This window comes from Glycine soja, chromosome 1 (assembly GCF_004193775.1).
Source record: "Glycine soja cultivar W05 chromosome 1, ASM419377v2, whole genome shotgun sequence".
NCBI classification, from domain to species: domain Eukaryota; kingdom Viridiplantae; phylum Streptophyta; class Magnoliopsida; order Fabales; family Fabaceae; genus Glycine; species Glycine soja.
Genome location: NC_041002.1, coordinates 45,705,180 through 45,724,951, shown reverse-complemented (window position 1 = coordinate 45,724,951; position 19,772 = coordinate 45,705,180). Strand labels below are relative to the sequence as shown.

At 32.2% G+C, this 19,772-nt stretch overlaps 2 protein-coding genes across 2 annotated transcripts; one reads left to right on the top strand and one right to left on the bottom strand.

Moving 5' to 3' along the window:
* Nucleotides 1–2,547: 2,547 nt before the first annotated feature.
* LOC114416891 (non-specific lipid-transfer protein 1-like) lies at nt 2,548–4,157 on the bottom strand. Its single transcript, XM_028381937.1, has 2 exons — nt 3,683–4,157; nt 2,548–2,855 (listed from the first exon to the last, which is right to left on the bottom strand). Exons 1-2 carry the CDS (start codon nt 4,039–4,041, stop codon nt 2,846–2,848), a joined length of 369 nt encoding a protein of 122 aa, XP_028237738.1. The 5' UTR covers nt 4,042–4,157; the 3' UTR covers nt 2,548–2,845.
* A 3,842-nt stretch (nt 4,158–7,999) lies between these two features.
* LOC114384011 lies at nt 8,000–9,454 on the top strand. The gene is made up of 4 exons (XM_028343720.1): nt 8,000–8,015; nt 8,168–8,310; nt 8,388–8,744; nt 9,116–9,454. Exons 1-4 carry the CDS (start codon nt 8,000–8,002, stop codon nt 9,452–9,454), a joined length of 855 nt encoding a protein of 284 aa, XP_028199521.1.
* Nucleotides 9,455–19,772: the final 10,318 nt, after the last annotated feature.

Here is a 19,772-nt window from a genome sequence, read left to right as displayed (position 1 = left end):
TATTAAATAAATGATATTTTAGTAATAAACTCATTAAATGAAATAAAATTAATTAAAAGAGACAACAAGGCTATGATGATTGATAAACGTGGTTTTGAAATAAGAATCAGCTGCAATGCATTGAATTAGTAACATTGAAAAGTAGAAAAATCTAAAAAAAAAAATCTTTAATAAGTAAAATTAAATTAGTAGAGCAAACTCAACACATATAAGTTCATATTATCTTTTTGATATTTTAGCATAAATGACTATATTTGAAAATGAAAAGTAATATAATTAAGGGTAAATAACTACTTTTGTCCTTCAATGTGTAATTCGCTGATAAATGCGTCACTGAAAGATGAAAATACAAAATTTAGTCCCTGAAAGTGTAAAAAGTATGACAAATATATCCGGATGTTAATTTTCGTCCGTCACCATTAATAAGACAGTCTACGTGCTACGAAGAGATAAATTTGTCACTAAAATGATTGTCAACGTGGATTGACAGTATAAAGACATATTTGTCATAGTATTTTTTTTATTTTTCGTTTTCCCACTCTGCTGACAAATGCGTCCCTAAAAAATGAAAATGCAAAATTTAATCCTTAAAAGTATAAAAAATGTGACAAATATATCCGAGCGTTAATAATAAATTCTATAGGAGAGAAGTTAGGGAAAAATGGATTAAAAAAACAATAAAATACAGCTTAAGATTTGAACTCTTATACTTTGATTATCTATCTATTTATCCATCTATCAAATTGTTAATTAATTTTTTAATTAATCAATACAACTACTTATTTTTCAAAATAAAATAAAATTCTTTAGTTTTATGATATAAAAAAATTGAGTTACCATTTTAAAAATGAAAGCATTTTATTTCTTGAATTTTTTTGTTTCTTTAATTAATTATTAATCTTTATTACGTACTCTGTCACAGTATGTCAAATGGAATGCATGGTTGCTGCAGTCCCTAAATTAGCGAGAGATACAACTCAACGTCCCAAAGGTAAAAAATAAATGTATATATTAGTTTTTTTTTTTTTTTTGTTTTGAAGTTAACCTTTGTATTAGTTTGAGCATTATTGTATTTTTTTATTTAAATTTAATTGGGTTCTCTGTTTTCATTTCATTCATATTATGTATAATAAGTATTATCTCGAGTAGTAGCATATAAGGTTTATCGAAGGGATTCTTTCATATTTGAGGTATATATATATATATATATATATATACACACACACACATTTTATTGATTAAGGAAAAAACATATATTTCCACTTTAGTTTTATCTAGTTTAAATTTTGTGAGACGTTTTTTTTTTTATAAAAAAATAGTTGATTAAGTTATTTTTTTTAAAAATAGTAAATAAATAAATATGATCCCACGACCGATTGTGTTTTTTCTACTCAAAACTCTAAACATATTATTTTCAATCTAAATATAAGGGTATTTAAGTTGGAATTGAGATATGAAATAATTTTAAAGATTAAAAGTGAGAAATTTAGAAGAAATTTGATAAAATTATAAGATATAAGATAAAGTTTTTTTTAACAGTGAATATTAAGGTTTGGCAAGGAAATATATATATATATATATATATATATATATATATATATATATATATATATAAAGAAAAATTTAAAAATATTGCATAAGTACTAAATGAATAGGAACAGTAAATTACAAACACATAATAATAATAATAATAATAATAATAATAATAATAATAATAATTAGTCACAATATAAACGTCCGAATATATTTGTCACACTTTTTATACTTTCGGGAACTAAATTTTATATTTTCATTTTTCAGAACACATTTCAAAATGGGAGTGGGAAGATGAAAAGAAAAAAAAATATTATGACAAATATGTCTCTATGTTAACAACTCACGTTGACCATCATTTTAATGATAAATTTATCCCTCCGTATCACGTAGGTCATTTTATTAATGGTGACGGACATAAGTTAACGACTAGATATATTTGTCGCACTTTTTATACTTTCAGGGATTAAATTTTGTATTTTCATATTTCAGGAACGTATTTTTTGGTGAATTACACGTTGAGAGATAAAAGTGACTATTTATACTCTAATTAATGATTAAACTAGGTTTCAATTTATGAAGAGATAAAATTGATTGAGATCAGAGATTCTCGATGCCGTATTTTGTGCGTTTTGCCAAAGGTGATGAGAACCATTGATTTTCCCTCAAACTTACATCGCCATGTCACAATCGATTTAGAAACCACATACAAACTAATGGGAAAGTCCTTGATTCAATCTTGGTCTAGTTCAAAGTCGAACCGATTTGACCAGCCAGTTGTACATCTCAACTTCCTGATAGTAAAGTGAGTCATTATGATTTAAATGCTTAATTTCCTCAATTAGCTGAGATCAGTACTCCCCAAATTTTGATCCAAAGTTTTTCATCAAATGTTATGCCGATAGTTTTGGAAACCTCACTTTCCCCTATAATAGCACTTTAAAGTCAAGGAACAAAGAAATAGACGTACGTATCACTCATGAGGTACGATAATTATTAAATCATGTCTAATAAAGCTCTGAAATTATAAATTATATTTCCCAAACTGCTCATATCATTAAATAAGTGACAACAACAGCTTACACAACCATATGTTTCTTCCCATAGCTTCCTATGATCTTATACTAATGCCTACATATGCATGCTACACAAGCAGCACCATAACCTCAGTTACACACTATATAATATATATAACCACAGACATAATACAAGAGCACTAGTACATTAAAGAAGCAATTTCTAGCCATTCCCTTGTCATGTCACGTGGCCTCTTATTCTAACACTGCTAACATAAACATCATATGCACCAACCTCACTGCACCCTGCATCACAACAAAAAAGAATCATCACACACATTGAAAAAAGATGCACAACAAAAAATAATTGGTTAATTAATTCAGTACTTATTGTCTTTACAGTGGTCTTCGTTTTAAATTTTAATAATCTTATACTACTATAATCTTAGTCCCTACATGAAAAAATTGTAAACTTGAGTTTTTTCACATAGATAACAGTTAAATTTTGATCATTTTTTAATACCAGAAAACTTTCTGGTGGTGTAAAACTGCTATAAAAATTTCTGACAATGATAATCTGTCGCAAAAAACTGCATAGAAACTAACATTTATGGTTTTCTAGTATAGAAACTAAAAATATAAAAGTTAATTAAGTTTTGGTTCTTGATGTTAACACCAAAAAAATCCTTTTAGTTGAGCAAAATCACTATAGAAACTTTCTACCAGTGATAAACAGAAACTATCACAAAAATTACATAAGATTTAATGGTTTTCTCACATAGAAACTAAATCTTGAAACGAGGAGCACACATCTATAGGAACAAATGAATAGTCCAAGCAAAATATATAGTTTGAAAATATTATAACATTAAATATAAGAGTTGAGTTTTGACCTCTGTTGTTAACACCAGAGAAACTTTTTGTTGGTATAAAACCGCTATAAAAACTTTCTGCAAGCCATAAACTGTCTTAAAATTTTTGTAGAAACTAAAACTTACAGTTTTTCCTTGTAGCAGCTAAAACTTAGAATGAGGAGCACAACTATAAGCATAAATAAATAATAGTTTAAGCAAATTAAGTACTAATTTGAACATATATATATATATTAATTATAACAACATTGTAACAAATACCTAGTGCAGTCTGTGTTGGGGCTGATCTGGTAGGGAATGTTGACCCCACATTTCTTGGGAAGGTTAGCAGCAAGGTTGAGGTTGAAGTCAGAGTAGTTGAAGCCACTGTTCCTAACACCGTTCTTGATGCAGTTGCAAACAGCTTGGCGGTCTGGTTTGGTCTGAGCCATGCCATAGAGATTTCTTATCCCATTGCAGCACTGTTCAGGAACATTGGTTCCACCATACACCACATAGGAGATGCATGGGGTCAGGTTGCTCACAACCTGGCCACATGTCATTTCCCCTTGTGCCATTGGACCGAGAGCCAGGCACACAAGGGACATGATGAAGAAAATCCTAGTTGACAAACTAGCCATGAGAAAAAGAAAAACCCTAGATGGTGGTGGTTGTGGTTTTTTTCTTCTTCTAGGGTTAGGGTTTGAAGGTGTGGTGTGTTTTGAGACACTGTGGTGGGTTTGGGTTTATATATGGGAGAAGGGGGGCTATGTGTCTATGGGGTGCAGTGCAATTGCAGAAGGGGCATGTGGTGGTGCTTATTATTGGGTAGTTGAGATGAATTCAGTGTAATAATGGATTGTGGTTGGGTTAGTTAAATGCAACAATTACTCTACTCTGAGGCAAGAGGTGAAGGGTAACCATAACCATGTCTAGTGTCTAGATTTCAAAAGGAAGGTATAGTAAGTAATTAATTGAAGCAGCATTAATTTACATATATATATATATATACTGTACCCATTTTCCATGCAGCCCCTGGTTTATCTATCTTCCAGACTCTACATTCTAATGAACAAGAAGTCGGTAACATATTTCATTTTGAGCACCGGCGGATTGAGAAATTTTTTAGTAGGACAAAAATAGTCCAATATTTTTCAAACAAAAAAATATATAAGATTTATTAAAAATGGTAATAAAAAAAAATTAAAAACAGTAAGATTTAAAAGAATAAAGTGATAAAATTAATATTAATTTATTTTCTCTTTTATCTTTTACAACTATTTACATTCATCTTATTAAAAAATTATCTTATGAAGACAAAATCTATTTTTTTTATGATGACAACAAAATATTTATTTAATATATTTAAGTAAAAAAATTAGTTTGTAAGAACAATTACCCCATTAATTTCCATGTAAATCCGTTAGTGACGTTGAGACTTTGAGAGAAATGGTAGTAAAATTATTCTTTGTAACCTCTACTTTCTTTTTAATATACACTCTCTATTTTATTATTAGTTAAAATTTATTAAAAATTATAAATTTTAATAGGTCTCATTCTTGCTTAATGACTATATGTCCCTCTTGATTTAAAAGTAAGATTTTAAAACATGTGTAATTTATAATAAATTTTAGTCAATAAAAAAAATGTTAGAAAAAAAGTGTTGTTAAAACCATCCTTCCATAGTCGATATTTTTTTTCTTCCTTTCTATCATTCTCTTCCATCAATTTTATCTGCCCATAAATAAAATTTTCTTCCTTGCTTGTCTTTCTATAATTCTCTTGCATCCATTTTATCTACCCAAAAATGAACTGCAGACCAGGAGTATCGTTATCCTTTATAAAATTTATTTTCTCTATTAACTTTAAAAAGAAACTCAGTAAAAAGTGGGGAGAGAGAGAGAGAGAGTAAGGAGATAGAAAAAAAAAAGAGAAAGTGCAGAGACAAAAGAAAGATCAGTGTGGGGAACAGAGTGAGGGAAAAAGTTTTTATCCTCTAGCTAACTTCACTTCATCTAGTTTCTCCTTAAAATTATTTTTAATCTGTAATTTTTTTTAGTGTTTTCAAGATAATGTATTTAATCAAACTTCTTTTCAAAGTAAGAAAAATTAAAATAATTACATCAAATACTACTTTAACTCATCTATAATATAATAATACTTAAACTTACAAATTTGTCTTAGATGCAAACTTTTAGCTCGCAGACTCCATCACTTTTGCTTTATTGAAGGCAAACTAATTTTATTGAATTAGGAGATGCAAAACCCAACACATGATGTGCTGAAATTCGGTACAATACAATAAATATTACAACCCCATATACTAATTGATTGTAATCAGTAAACAACCAGCATGCTTCAGTCATGAATTGTCACCAGTCTCATCTTTCCCGCAAACTTCTTTCAAGATTGTATTGTGTAGATGAATAACATAATCTGTTTTGTACTTGATTTATGAAACTTTCTATCAGTTTTGCTTTTTTTTTTTTAATTAATTCAACAAAAAAAATAAGAGTAATGAAAAGGTCTAGCTCGGTTGGTTCAACAGTGTGTGTGCGTGAAATATTAAAACCTATTCATATGTGAGTTTGATTTATACGGATGAATGAAAAAATAAGAATTTAACATACATAAATAAGAATGAAATCAGAGGAAATATAGGAAGAAAATACTATATTTTTAATATTTATTTAAAAAATGAGATAGAGAAAAATGTGGTGGAAGAATTTTTCTTCGTCTTGTATTAGTTTTCTTAAAAGTTAAATAATTTTATTAACATATAAATAAATAATTTTGTTAAGAAAAATAATTTAATAAAATTTTAATGTAAGTTAAATTTAATATTTGAATTAGTATATATTTTTAAATAATTTATTTTTATCTATTTAAATAGCACACTTTTACTCTATATTCTTCTATACATTTTTATTCTTTTTCTTTATGTGATCTAAAAAGGATAAATCACAATAATTAAAATATTGTTATTGTACAAGTGTGAGATGAAGTCTCATATTGAATAAGAATGAAAAAGTTAAACACCATATAAGTGAAGAGAACACCCATAAATCTATCTTTAAGGTTTTAAGTTAAAGTGTGATGTTAGACTCACTTATATGATTTGCTTATGGCCCCATTGGAGAAAGTCTCGTCTCTGTATATCCTTCGATTGCCCCAATGCCGATACTTATTTCTTTCTTTTCAAATTTTTATCACATTTTTTTAATATTGTTTTATCATATTAATAATTGCATCTTTTATTTTATTTTTGTATATTTTTATCTATCTTCTAGTCTTACGCATGCACTCAAAATTGGGATTAACATTATTCATTTTCCTTTTAAAAAAATACCCATTTAGGTTTAGCGTGAATAAAATAAGGCTTGATAATTGTTCTACAAATATTTTATTACGAAGGAACTAAATAAATATTAAGAATCGAAGAGTTTAGATTAGTTGTTGTGTAATGGGGGCTTGCATGCGTGACATGGGCGATAGGGTTGAGTTACAGGAGATTAATGACGGTTTGAGATTGACAATGACATTATCCAAGAGGTTCAAAGACAACAAATATCATTCATATAACTTTATTATATATTCATTATTTTTTCTCACATTTTATCCTCATATTTTCAAAATATTGTACATTTTGATCAATATTTTTATAATGTTGTATATATTGCTTCCATATTTTTATCATATTGCACAACAATTTACATTGGTTAAAGTTTGGCCCAACAATTTAGTTTTCTCCTTGGCTAGTGCTTCTTGCACCCAACAGAAATGCTGGTGCACTTAGCAAAAATAATGTGAAGTAGCAAAAATGTTTTTAACATTAATTTTAAAAACCCTTTTCCTCTCACTCTCCTTCTCCCTCGGGTTGTCCGTACAGGTTGCGCCGCTATCTCCTTCATTCATTGTGTCTTCTTCTCTCGTCGTTGCCACCGCCATTGGTGCCGTCGGTCACTCCATCACAATCATCGTCATATTCTCCTTTCGCGGCGTAAGTAGCTCTTCGTCTTTGTGGTTGTTTGTGTGCTGTCATTGCCATTGTTGAGTGTGGTTGGGGATCCATATAAGTGATATGGATTGTCAATCCATATGGCTTATACACGGATTAATCATTCATATAATTTACATAATTAATTATTTAATTAATTTTAGTTAATTAATTAATAATTTAATAATTTATAATTAACAATTTAATAATTTAGTTGTTATAATATTTATGTAATAAATAAAAAATAAATATTGTTGTATATTTTTAATATGTATTTAATTAATTAATTAAATTTCTTTTTTAAGTTGGTTAGTAATAATTATTTAATTTAATAAATTATTATTTTTTGTTATTTGTTTATGCAAGTTAATTATATTTGAAATTTGAAATAGTTACTTGTATGATTTTTATCATATATTTAAGTTTACTAGAATTAGTGGTGTGTAGTCTATAAATATTTTTTTTAAAAATTGTATATTGATTTATGAATATATAAAAGTATCAAAAAAGTTAAATAATAAATTGGTAAATATATATTAATGAAAGTGAAATATTATTTGAAGAATGACATTAATTGTTATGGCTGTTTTAATGTGCAAATTATGGTTAAGACCAGAGGTTTGGGTCGGGCTTTAGGTAGAATTATATGAAGAGCCTTAGAGAGTCGTGATGCGGATGAAGCCCCCAGTGACAAAGGCCCACAACATCTGCACGTAGGCAACATGAAGTTGCACCTATTGCTGAGGATGTCGAGCATGTGTATCATGTAGCTGATGAGGTGCATGAAGAGCCTGTAGAGACAGCTGTTGATGATGTAGTTACTGATGTCGAGGGTTTTCCAGGCGGACCCCACGATAAATCAGTTTTGATGGACTATGTTTATCATATGACAGTGACAATTTGGAATAGAGGGGTATTTATATTTTGATAAATAATATTTTCATAACTATTTGTTATTATTGTTATAATGATTAAAATTTTTATTGTTAGGAACGTCCTGAGTTGAAGTTGTCCTCCTATGAAAGGAAGGTAGAGAAATTTGGCAGGCTTGCTCCAGATATTGAAGGCTTAGTGGCTGCCACAGGATTAAGTCCTCTAATCGCATGTTTGCTGGACACTGGTGATCAAGGACTTATCTCTACTTTTGCGGAGAGGTGGCATAAGAAAACTAGTAATTTCCATTTGCCGATAGGAGATGAGACTATCACCCTGGATGATGTAGCATCATTGCTACTTCTGCCCATTACAGGCACCTTCCATAGCTTTGAGGCTCTTCATGTGGATGATGTCGTCTTCCTTTTAGTTGAATTGCTTGAAATGAGTTTTGAAGAGGCAAGAGCTGAGACAGTACAATGCCATGGGGCATATGTTCGACTATCCTAGCTGCGAGACATATATCAATGCAAATGTGACGCAACACAATGGACTGTAGCAGCTCGAGCATATTTGTTGCATCTGGTAGGTTGCACACTTTTTGCTAACAAGAGTGTCACACACGTTCATGTGGTATTCTTGGACGCATTTCGTGACCTAACGTAGAGTGGAATCTATGCATGGAAAGCTGCTGCACTGGTCCATATGTATGAGAATTTGAATGATGTGTCAAAGAGTAGCGCCAGAAAACTTGCAGGATATATCACACTTTTACAAGTACTTTTAATTTTTTTAGTTCTTTAGTTTATATTGAGTATTGTTTTGTTGTTTTTAAATATGTGCAGTGTTGGATCTACGAGCATTTTCCTTTTGTTGCTTCTTTTATTTCTGCTAAAGATTATGATGAGAGGAAACCACGTGCTTGTCGTTGGAAGTCAGGAAGGGCATTGCCAGTGTCGATGTATCGTAAGCGTCTAGATAGATTGACGTTTGATTCTGTGTGCTGGATTCCTTACTCTGACCACCGTGCATTAAGAGAATTTGAGCTGATCTCTTTATTTTCCAAACATATCCATTGGGGTCCATCTATTGTTGTACATCGATCAGAGAGGGTTGTGCGACAGTTTGGGTATGTGCAGACCATTCCACCGCACCCTACTGCTCCATGTCTATATGTAGAATAGATTGATGATAGATGGATTCAGTTTTCTGAATAGCTTGCACCGGTGGGTCAGATATGTGTTGCGCTCGGATAGTGTGCAACAGACTACACGGAGTGGTTTTACATGATATCTCATCCCTTCATGACTCCCGCACAGCCTGGGGATCCTCCTAGACATCTACCCGTGATGCACGACGACACATTTGTTGAACCAGATCTTCCTCAGTAGTCGATGGCGGTAATGGCTATGGACGAAGCTCTTGCAGATGCACATGCTGATGTAGAGCAGCCTTGACATGTAGTGGTAAAATTTATTTTAAGTTGTCACTGTTACTCATTTTATCTGAACATGCATTAACCCTAAAAAAATTTCCTTGTTGTCAATGTCCTAGGAGGCTTGCCAAGCAATAGATAAAAGGTTGGAAATGTTGCTCAACCTAAGATAGTGATTGAAGGAACAGAAATATACACTGTCGCTGAAGGCTGCCTAAGGATCACAAAAGGTGTGATTGAGCAACGAAATGTATATGTTCAATTGAGACGAAGGCGACGTATGGAAGACACATGAAGACTTTTATTATTTTTTAGGTTTTATATCAATTATGTATGCAATATGATTGAATAATGTCTATTATTTAATGTTATTTGATACGCTTTTTAATTATTATCATTTATGTTGTATGTGAATTTTAAATTAATCACCAATTTATAACGCGATGTTAAACCTTTAATAACCCTAATCAATGAAACCACCCTAATTAGTCACGTAATAGTAAACCCTAAGTACTGACTTAACCATAAACCCTAATTGATCAGGTAACGATACACCCTAATTAGCGACATAACCCTAGACCCTAGGTAGTCAAGTAACCCTAAAACATAAATAATTATATATCATTTGAAGCTTAACTAAAATAGATAATTATATGAACGTCCAATGAAATACACATATATTATCGTATTACATGACCACTGCATAAGTAACTAAATGTTCAATCTTCACCTAAATCAACAAAGTCTATTTTCAACCTTGACAAATTTGTATACTACTGCATTCTACCAATATATGGTGTAGGCCACTGCTTTGCTTAATGATGACAATGTGTAGACCATAACAAAGTTATTGGCGGTAAGGGACAACGGTCTCTTAGAAATACTTGTATCATAAGGACATACATATTCAAATTATTAGGATGATGATGTTTTTACCTTAACCAAATGATTGCCATACACATGAACGATACATATAACCCGATGCACAGAACAATTTGTTGGTGGTGGACTTCTAAGAGGAAAAATCGTCATGCTTTGTTGGAGAGAAAGAGAAACAAGGATGACATTATACTTTGATGCAATCACATATCCCGTGTCAGTTATATTCATCCACTTATCCATGGTAACTTGCATGTAATAGTTATAATTACATTTATTTAAAGAAAATTTAATCCATTGAAACGTAACAAAAAACTTATATACCATGGATAATCCATCAACAAGTAGGAACCACTTTAATTTCTCAAATCTGTTAGTGCCACCAAGCAAGTTGATATACTCATTAGACCATTTTGCAAGTTCTTTAAGTAAATGGTTGCGAACCAAAACCATGAATCTTCACCCATACCTAATAAGGAAACAATTGCACGATATCCACAGTTACCATCAGCTTTGACATCAACAATATTTTCAATGGAATCATGAATGCGTGGATGAAATTGATCCAACATCGGCATGATCCTTCTTGGTTTTGCTTGATCAGATGATGATGCACTACGTTTGACTGAAGAATTACTATTTTGCACAGAATGTAATGCATCAACATACTCCCAGTAAGATGGATCACACTTTGTTGATCTTTGATGTTTGGTCATCGGTTGCTTTTGAGCACCTTTTGTTTTCACCTTTTTTGGAGGAGCACACAAAGAGTTTAGATCAGGGTAGGAAATTTCCCGAAGTTTAATCTTTAGAGTAACTTTTCCATAAACATCAAGCTCTTTAAACCGCTTGGTTATGGTTTCCATCTCTTTAGTTATGCTGACTTCAAGCTTAGATAACCTTTGGTCTGAAAATCTTAGCCTTCATCAAAACATATGGATTGTGTCAAGTGGTATGGTACCATAAACATATATAGCTAGCTCACATGCACATGGAAGACCGTGAGTAGTTCTCATTATATATCCATAATGAGAAGGGTTTTTGCCAACATAATATACTCACTCAAACTCAACAACAATTTAGTTTAAAGCATACCTTGATACCATGCCAAGTAGTTTCTTGTATAAGGTAACTTTAAAAACATGTTCAACGACATGTGTACTTGTCTCAAAAGATGCTTTAATTTTAGTGTGTCGCAACGTGATCATGTTGTTCATGGCTTCCCAAACAGTACACAGGTCTCCAAGGCTATTCTACAGTAGTCTCTTTAAGGCCCAATAAGCAGACTCAACCTTGCATTTGAAATACACAAACAAGTAAACAAAAACAATTATTTTTATCCATTAGACCCTGAACCCTAATACCAAAATATATTTAATTTTTCATACCTGTTAGTTGTTGTATTTCCTAAATGCATCACCTTATTCGTCCAGGCTTTAACAAATCTTTCTTTATGAGGAATTAACCATGTTTGCTTCACATAGTCAACAAACATTGGCCATGGTGAGCAAACAATTTCAAACTTCATAAGGAAGTTATCGAACTCTTGCTCAGAAGGACAATCCACCAAACTCCCCCAGGCTTCCATGACATAATCCCATGCATTTTTTTTACCAACTAGGGAATGTGAAACCGACACAACAAATTGGTATCTTCAGGGAATACAATTTTCACTGCATTCATCAATGCTAGATCTCTGTCGGTAACAATAATTTTAGGGAGTGCATCATGTCTGAAGAAAAAAATCTCAAAATCGTTGTAGAGCCCAACAAATAGGCAAAAGCAGCCGAGAATGTCATCCTTGTTGGTGTCACACCAACAATATCAAGTAATGACATCCTGTACCTGTTTGTTTTATAGGTACTATCTATCAAAAATACCAAATTATAGGCATTGGTTAATTTGACTGCATCAGGGTGACTTCAAAATATATCATGTGCAACATCTTCATCCTTCAATCTATGCCAATGAATATATTGATCCCATTCAAGAAGCTTCATTGGTTGTTGCATTTTAGTATTACTACCTCTTATGGAAGAATGATACACATTTCTTGCATTGTATATTTGCTTGATTGTTGTATAACTATTGGCATTGTGCTCCTTCAACGTTAGAAGAATATTTCTTGTTACCATTGACTTTGTCATATCAGAAACAATGATCTTCTCATCCTTAGTCAGTCGACAACATATGGATGTCCAACAAATAACTTGACCAATTCATGATTGTGACTCCCACACATTAACTTCACCATCCATCCTTCGCCTCCCACCACTGGTTTCGCATGTAGCTTAAAGGGACACCCACATTTTCTACTACTAGTAATTGTTCTTACCAAATCTTTCTTCTTGGTCCTATACTGACCACTCCTTTCACAATCAATTAAAACAAATGAGGTCCTTCCTCTAATACCAATATTTGTGTTTGATCTCATAATCACCGCCATAAAACCAATTTCATAAGCAACAGATCGAGTCCAATCTAGAACATCATCATGGGTAGCAAACACCTACAATACAATCCATACAAGTTTAGTCTTCAAGAGACATTCATTTACTTACTTTAATAATAATAAATCATATTAATACCTAAAAAGTATTGAACGTATCAGAACAATTAACATGTTCTTCATTCACACCAGCTTCGTGTTCATTTTGTTCATTCATATCAACTTCTTCAGATATTATACTGTCATGCATCCATTGATCTTCGTCCATATTATTAGAACATTCAAAAATTTCAATGACAAAAAAAAATCCCTAACCAAATCATAATTATACTATCACATAATTTTCTCATTTTTTTATTGCATTTAATGATATTACATTAAATTAAAAAGGACAATTTTTTTTATGTTAAAACGACTAAATTAAATTAAAAGTATAAATTCTTTTAAGATTAATATCACTTTCAAACTACAACTTTCGAATGGATATTGAAACTATATCTATTTATAAGTTTTTTAATTAATAATTCTAATTTTATTTAATTAAACAATAAAAAATTATAAAAATAAAAAAGGAACTTACGAATTGCCAATTCGTAAGTAACATACGGATTGTCAATCCGTAAGTTTCTTACGGATTACCAATTCGTAAGTTATATAAAATTTACGGATTATCAATCAATAAATTTTATATAATATACTAATTATCAATCCATAAGTTTTACTCGAAATAAACCAAATCGAAGACCATACCTCCGTCGTTAATGGCCAAATCAATCACCAACACAACCATCACTTGTCGATGAACCACCATAAACAATACATCTCCACCAAAATGACACAACAACGAATGAGCACCTCTCATGGAAGACCTCTCACGAGAACAAATCTTCGGTTTGGAAGGAAAGAATGAAGAATAAGAAGAAGGAAAGAAAAGAAGAAGTTATAAGGGAGGGGTATCATGGGAAATTTAAAAACATGCTGGGTGTACCAGAAATTCTGCTGGTGCACAAAGCAACATTTTATGCTGTTCATTCTATTGGGCCACATTAAGTCCATTTTCCCAATAAAATAACACACAAACATAACAAAAACAATAAAAAAAAAAAGAATATTTCTAAACGCACTAGCTCTATAATTATCTTACTACCCCAATCCCAATCCCAATCCCAATCCCACCCCCTTTTTTCTGATTTTAGTAACCCCACTTGTACCCACTCTCCCCTCACCTTCTCCTCTTCATTTCTCTTCTATTAATTCTCTTTCCCCTTCATTTTTTTTATTTCATTGTTTTAAATGTTGTATGCTAATACTGGAACGTGTTTCCGTGGGATGTATTGGGAATACACCCCCAATACAAATTTAAGCATGTTTCTATTTTGCATTGGTGATCAACGGAGACGTGCTTCCATGAGAGGTATTTTTATCCAAAAAATTAAACAAAAGCAAGGGGTGCACTTAGCAAAGAGGGGTGCATTTAAATAATAATAGCTCATGTAAGCCCAATTTCAATCAACCGAATAAATAATAATGCAAAAAATAAAATTTGTAAAATACTGAAATATAAACTATAGAATGTCAAGTTGAATAGTAAAGATAGAAAGATAAAATAAATGGTAGCTGAAGGTTAGAGGCCATTTTTCTATATCATTTTATCTTTTTTATAAAATAATTGAAATTATTATTTTATTTTGTCTCTTTTTTTTTCAAATTAAAATAATATGACACATCTGAATAAAATGTATCACTCAATTAGTTGTTAAGTTTTTATGTGTTACATTAGTAAATCCACATCCAATAAATTTTGAGAGCCACAGTGATATATCAACATGTAATGGATTAAAATATTTTCATTTTAACAAGATAAGAAACAAAAATAAAAACTCAAATTATAAAGAAAATATATTTAAAATTAGTATGACAATAAACAACAAAAATATATGTAAGATTTAATATAAAATTATATTATGACGATGATAGAGATAACAATAGAATTAGATCATTTTCTTTGAGGACCCGAATAAAAAAATTAAACTAAATTATAAATATAAAATTAATATTAATTTGAAAAACAAACAAGTAAATTACAATTGTAAAAAAATGTGATGTGTTCCCTTCCGTTTTACCAAATAAGGATGGAGATGTGTTTAAAAAATATAAAAATGTCTCTTTTAAATCCAAACACATCTTGCTTATGTTATACATAGATATATTTATGTGTATGTGATATTTTTTGCAAGACTTAAATTTAATGATAGACTATAATATAAGAGCAAAATTGAAGAAAAAGTGTGATATATCTTTTTGAGATTTATTAAAATTATGTCATTTGCTTAATGTAATAAAATATATCATTTTAATGAAGTTATGGGTTTATTATTTTTTATTCAAATACTTAAATATTGACCCACAAGACAAAATGGATTGGGCTAGCCTATTAGCCTGCCGGGTTAGGCCAAGATGGACTGAGAAAATGTTGACCTTAATAGATCAAACCTATTTGTGTCGACTTGATGGGCCCGTTGGGTCTGATTGGACTTAAGAAATATAGACTCGAATTCAATCCATCTTTTTTTGGCTCGATATTTTGTTATTTTTTTCTTTTGAATTTGTATAAATTTAGACAAAAAAGAAAAAAATGGCCAACCTATCTTCTTTGCCAACATGTTGAATACTTCAGCAAGAAACCACTTCTTTTTGCGTAAAAGTAGGTTTGTGCAACAAAACAATTCTTTTGATGGCAATTGATGAATTTTAGAGCTTGAGCTTAATTTATTCTTCATAGGATTCGACAAATTCTAGGAGAATATCTCTGCTAAACAAATCTTAGACACAAAGCATTAAGTGAAATCTTTAAATGCCAAGTTTAGTGTCCTAAAAAATCATGATCTTAGCTTGCTATCGTCTGGAAAATTAGACGCAAACTCACAAAACATGTTCTGATGATGCATAAGATACAACTTTTGACCTTTGTATTTGTTTACATGTAATCAAAATAATTAAGGGTCTTTATTCACCTTAAGATACAAATGTCTTTTAACTTAATAGACCACCTTGAGAATGGAGGAAAATGATATTGACTAGTTGAGAAGAAGTTGGGTGGCTAGGATGAGCAATAATATCAACACAACAAGGCTAAAAGAGTTTTTCATTTTGGAAGACATGGAGGCAATCAAAGTGAAAAGCCTGGGAGACAATTTGGCATTGTTGTCTATAAAGGGAGATATAAAAATAGAGATGGCTTTGAAGAACAATGCTGAATGGTGGAAAAAGATATTTGGACACATGTACTCATGGTCAGATTTTGTGGGAGCAGGAAGTTGAGTGGTTTGGGTGAACTGTTACGACGTTCCATTTAAGTTTTGGAATCAGGGATGTTTTTGCAAACTCATAGCATATGTTGGCTCTATAGTTATGGTTGATGAAAGGACCATGTTTTTCTCGATGCTAGACAAAGCAAGAATACTTGTGAGAACCTCAGTAACGAGGATGATCAACAAACATCAATAGGTCAAAACCACAACACTATTTGTGCGATCTTCATGTTGGAAGAAAACAAAAGTCAGAAGAAAAGCTTATGTTGATGCAAGATGCAGAAGGGGGGTGAATCTGAATCAAATGAAGAATCATTTGTATTCAGGTTGGATGGGGAATGTAGGATTTCTAGTGAATCAGAATGCTCAAGCTTTGATGAAGAAATAAAAGATGAAAGGGTTCTAGGGAGGTGTCGCAAAAGGAAGCGGAGCCAAAGGCGCACCACAATCGTTGGCCAGGGAGAAAGTACTGGTGGAGAAAAATTCAAATGGGCAAAGTAGAGTAGAGGACATTATAACATGCCTAGGTTGTACAAAAAGAAAATATAGTAGAGGAGTAGACACACAAAAGGAAACTTTGGGCAAAGGGACATAAGCAAAATGGATGAACAAAAGGAAAATACCCTCTATGAGGAGATCAATAACTTGTAGAAGGAGAGACAAAATTAAATCAGGAAAAAAAAGGAATAAAAAAGGGAATGAGGGGACAATTGAGGAAAGGGAAACAATAGGTGTAGAAAAGGAGGAGAAGGGGTCAGAAGGTGAAGGGACGCAGACAAAGGAAGTTTGAAATGGTGGGGCCCAGATGGAGGTAGGTAACTTACTCTATGGGATGGGGAAATATGTGGTAGAAACTCAAAAGGAGTTGGCAGTTGCGGGTATACACAATGAGGTTAATAAGTGTAAGCCCGAGGCTACGAGGGAGGAAGATGTGGGCTAGGTCTTAGAGGCCAAAAAAATTTAAAGATTATGGATCTGCGAAACCTAAGTATAATTATAGGAAAAAGATGTTGGACATAAGTTCACCTTCAACCCATAACATGACTTTGGGCATAAACGTGGTTACACAGAAGCAAGAAGGAATATTAGAAAAAGGGAGCAAAAAACATTGAAGGCATGAGACCCTCGAAGCAACTAGGGGAAACTTGTGGCACAAAGCAATTGGGGATGGACAGTAAGCTAAAGCCTATAAGCATATCTGGAAACAAAGTTGGAAAACAAGTTTCAAAGGGGGGAGGGAGAAATGATAGGAATGTATGGTGTAATTAAAACTTACAGAGCTTTGATTGCCAAAATATCCACATATGGAAAAATGACAAGGGACAAAAGGAATAGACTTGGAGAGGAGGTAAAGGAAGGTGCAACCATGGTTGAATTATGTAGATACTAAGCTATAATATAAGAGGAATGAGAGGGAGAATAAAAAAGAAAGAGTTGAGAAAAATAATAGAGGAGGGAGGAATAGATGTGGTGTTTGTACAGGAAACCAAAATAACAAATGTGGACAAAAGCTTCTTTCACTCATTGTGGGGTGTTGATGAAGTTGCATGGTTGGAAAGGGAAACAATTAATGTTGTAGGATGTCTATTTATTGCATGGAAAAAGGAGCTATTCCAAATGAAAAATTCTTTTTTTGGAAGTGGATTTATTGGGGTGCAAGGGGTATGGAGGAAAGGGAAGATCCAAGCATGATCATGTACGTGTATTCACTATGCACTATGCTTGAGAAGAGGAAGCTTTCAGAGGATTTACATCAAGTAAAAAAATCAATTGGGAAGTGGGATATGGTGTGTGTTAGGAGATTTTAATGCAATAAGGAAAATGGATGAAAGAAGAGGAAGACTTAAGATAGAGGTAGGAGGAACTGAAATGAATGAGTTTAATAACTTCATTCAAAATATGGAACCAGAGGATGCACCACTAGTGAGGAGGAGGTTCACATGGTATAAACCCAATAGTCATTGCAAGAATAGACTTGATAGATACCTTGTATCTAAAGAGTGGCTTGAAAAATGGTTGGGAAGTATAACCTTTGTTTCAAAGAGAAGTGTACCAGATCATTGCCCCTTGGTGCTAAAAAAATTCCAATGTTGATCGGGGTCTTAAATCCTATAGGGTGCTAAGTTGTTGGCTACAAGATGGGAAGTTTAAAGAGTTGGTTGAGGATTCATGGAAAGGAATGAATATGAGAGGCTGGGCGGGCTATGTGTCAAAGGAAAGGCTCACATTACTTAAGGGGGAGTTGAAAAGGTGGAATAAAGATCAACTTGGAAAATTTCAACAAAAGAAAAGGGAATTGGTGGAAAAAATTCATGAGATTGATTTATAAGATGAGGTGAAGGATGTGAGTGAGGAATCAGTGCTGGGAAGGAAGGACTTATTTGATGAATTTTGGAAAGTATCTCTTATGCTTGAATCGTTGATGCATCAAAAGACTAGGTGCAAGTGGTTGAAGGAAAAGGATGGTAACACAAAATTGTTTCATGCTATGATTAACGGTAGGAGGAAAATGAATATGTTGAGGGGACTTCATGATCAAGTGAATGATAGGTTGGAAGATGATTTATAAAAATGAAAAACAAATGAAGAAATTCTTTCAACAAACATTCTTAGAGGAAGAGTGGAGGAGACCGAAATTTGATGAAGTGCATTTTAAATTGCTTGGTGAAAAGGACAACACTTTGCTCATTGCTTTATTTGACGATGAAGAAATAAAGCAAGCGGTATGGGATTGTGATGGAGACAAAAGCCCTGGTCGGGACAAATATAACTTCTCCTTCATAAAAAAAGTTTTGGCATATTCTAAATGTGGATTTCATTAAGGCTTGAAGGAGTTCCACTCCAATAAGGTGATCCTCAAGGGAGGGAATGCGCCTTTTATTGCCCTAATTCCTAAGAGGGACAATCCTTAGGGACTAAGGGAATTTAGGCTTATTTCTCTTGTAGGATGCATGAGTTTTTACTTTATTTTTTGTAAGAAAAATCAACATACAAAAAAGTGTTTGTCTTATTACCCATGGAATAGGATAAAGAGCATACATGCCATTAATTATAAGATGGAAAAGAATTCTTTAAGATATTTTTATTTATAAAGTGCTTATATAAAATTAAGTACATTTATTTTTAAATTAGTGATTTACTTAAAGCAACATTGTTGGCTATGCGTCTTGGAAGGGTGTTAGGCAAAGTAATCGATGAACGACAAAGCACTTTTGTTGGTGGGAGATTCATGCTTGATGGGGTGATGGTGGCTAATGAAGTTGTTGATGAGGTAAAAAAAAGGGAAGAAACTGTTGGATCAAGTGGCCTCGGAATAATTAAGAAGGGGGGGAGGGGTTGAATTAATTATTAATGAACCTTTACTAATTAAAAATTTGTCCTTCTTAATGTTACTAGATTCAATTAGGCTTTTACTATAATGTTAAGAA

Bases quoted from the DNA above. Each gene is read 5' to 3' on its own strand.
- LOC114416891 (XM_028381937.1), bottom strand. From the start codon at position 4,041: ATGGCTAGTTTGTCAACTAGGATTTTCTTCATCATGTCCCTTGTGTGC.
- LOC114384011 (XM_028343720.1), top strand. The intron at 8,311-8,387 runs GTATTTATATTT...TTTTATTGTTAG, and splicing joins TGACAATTTGGAATAGAGGG to GAACGTCCTGAGTTGAAGTT. The intron at 8,745-9,115 runs GTACAATGCCAT...AAATATGTGCAG, and splicing joins AAGAGGCAAGAGCTGAGACA to TGTTGGATCTACGAGCATTT.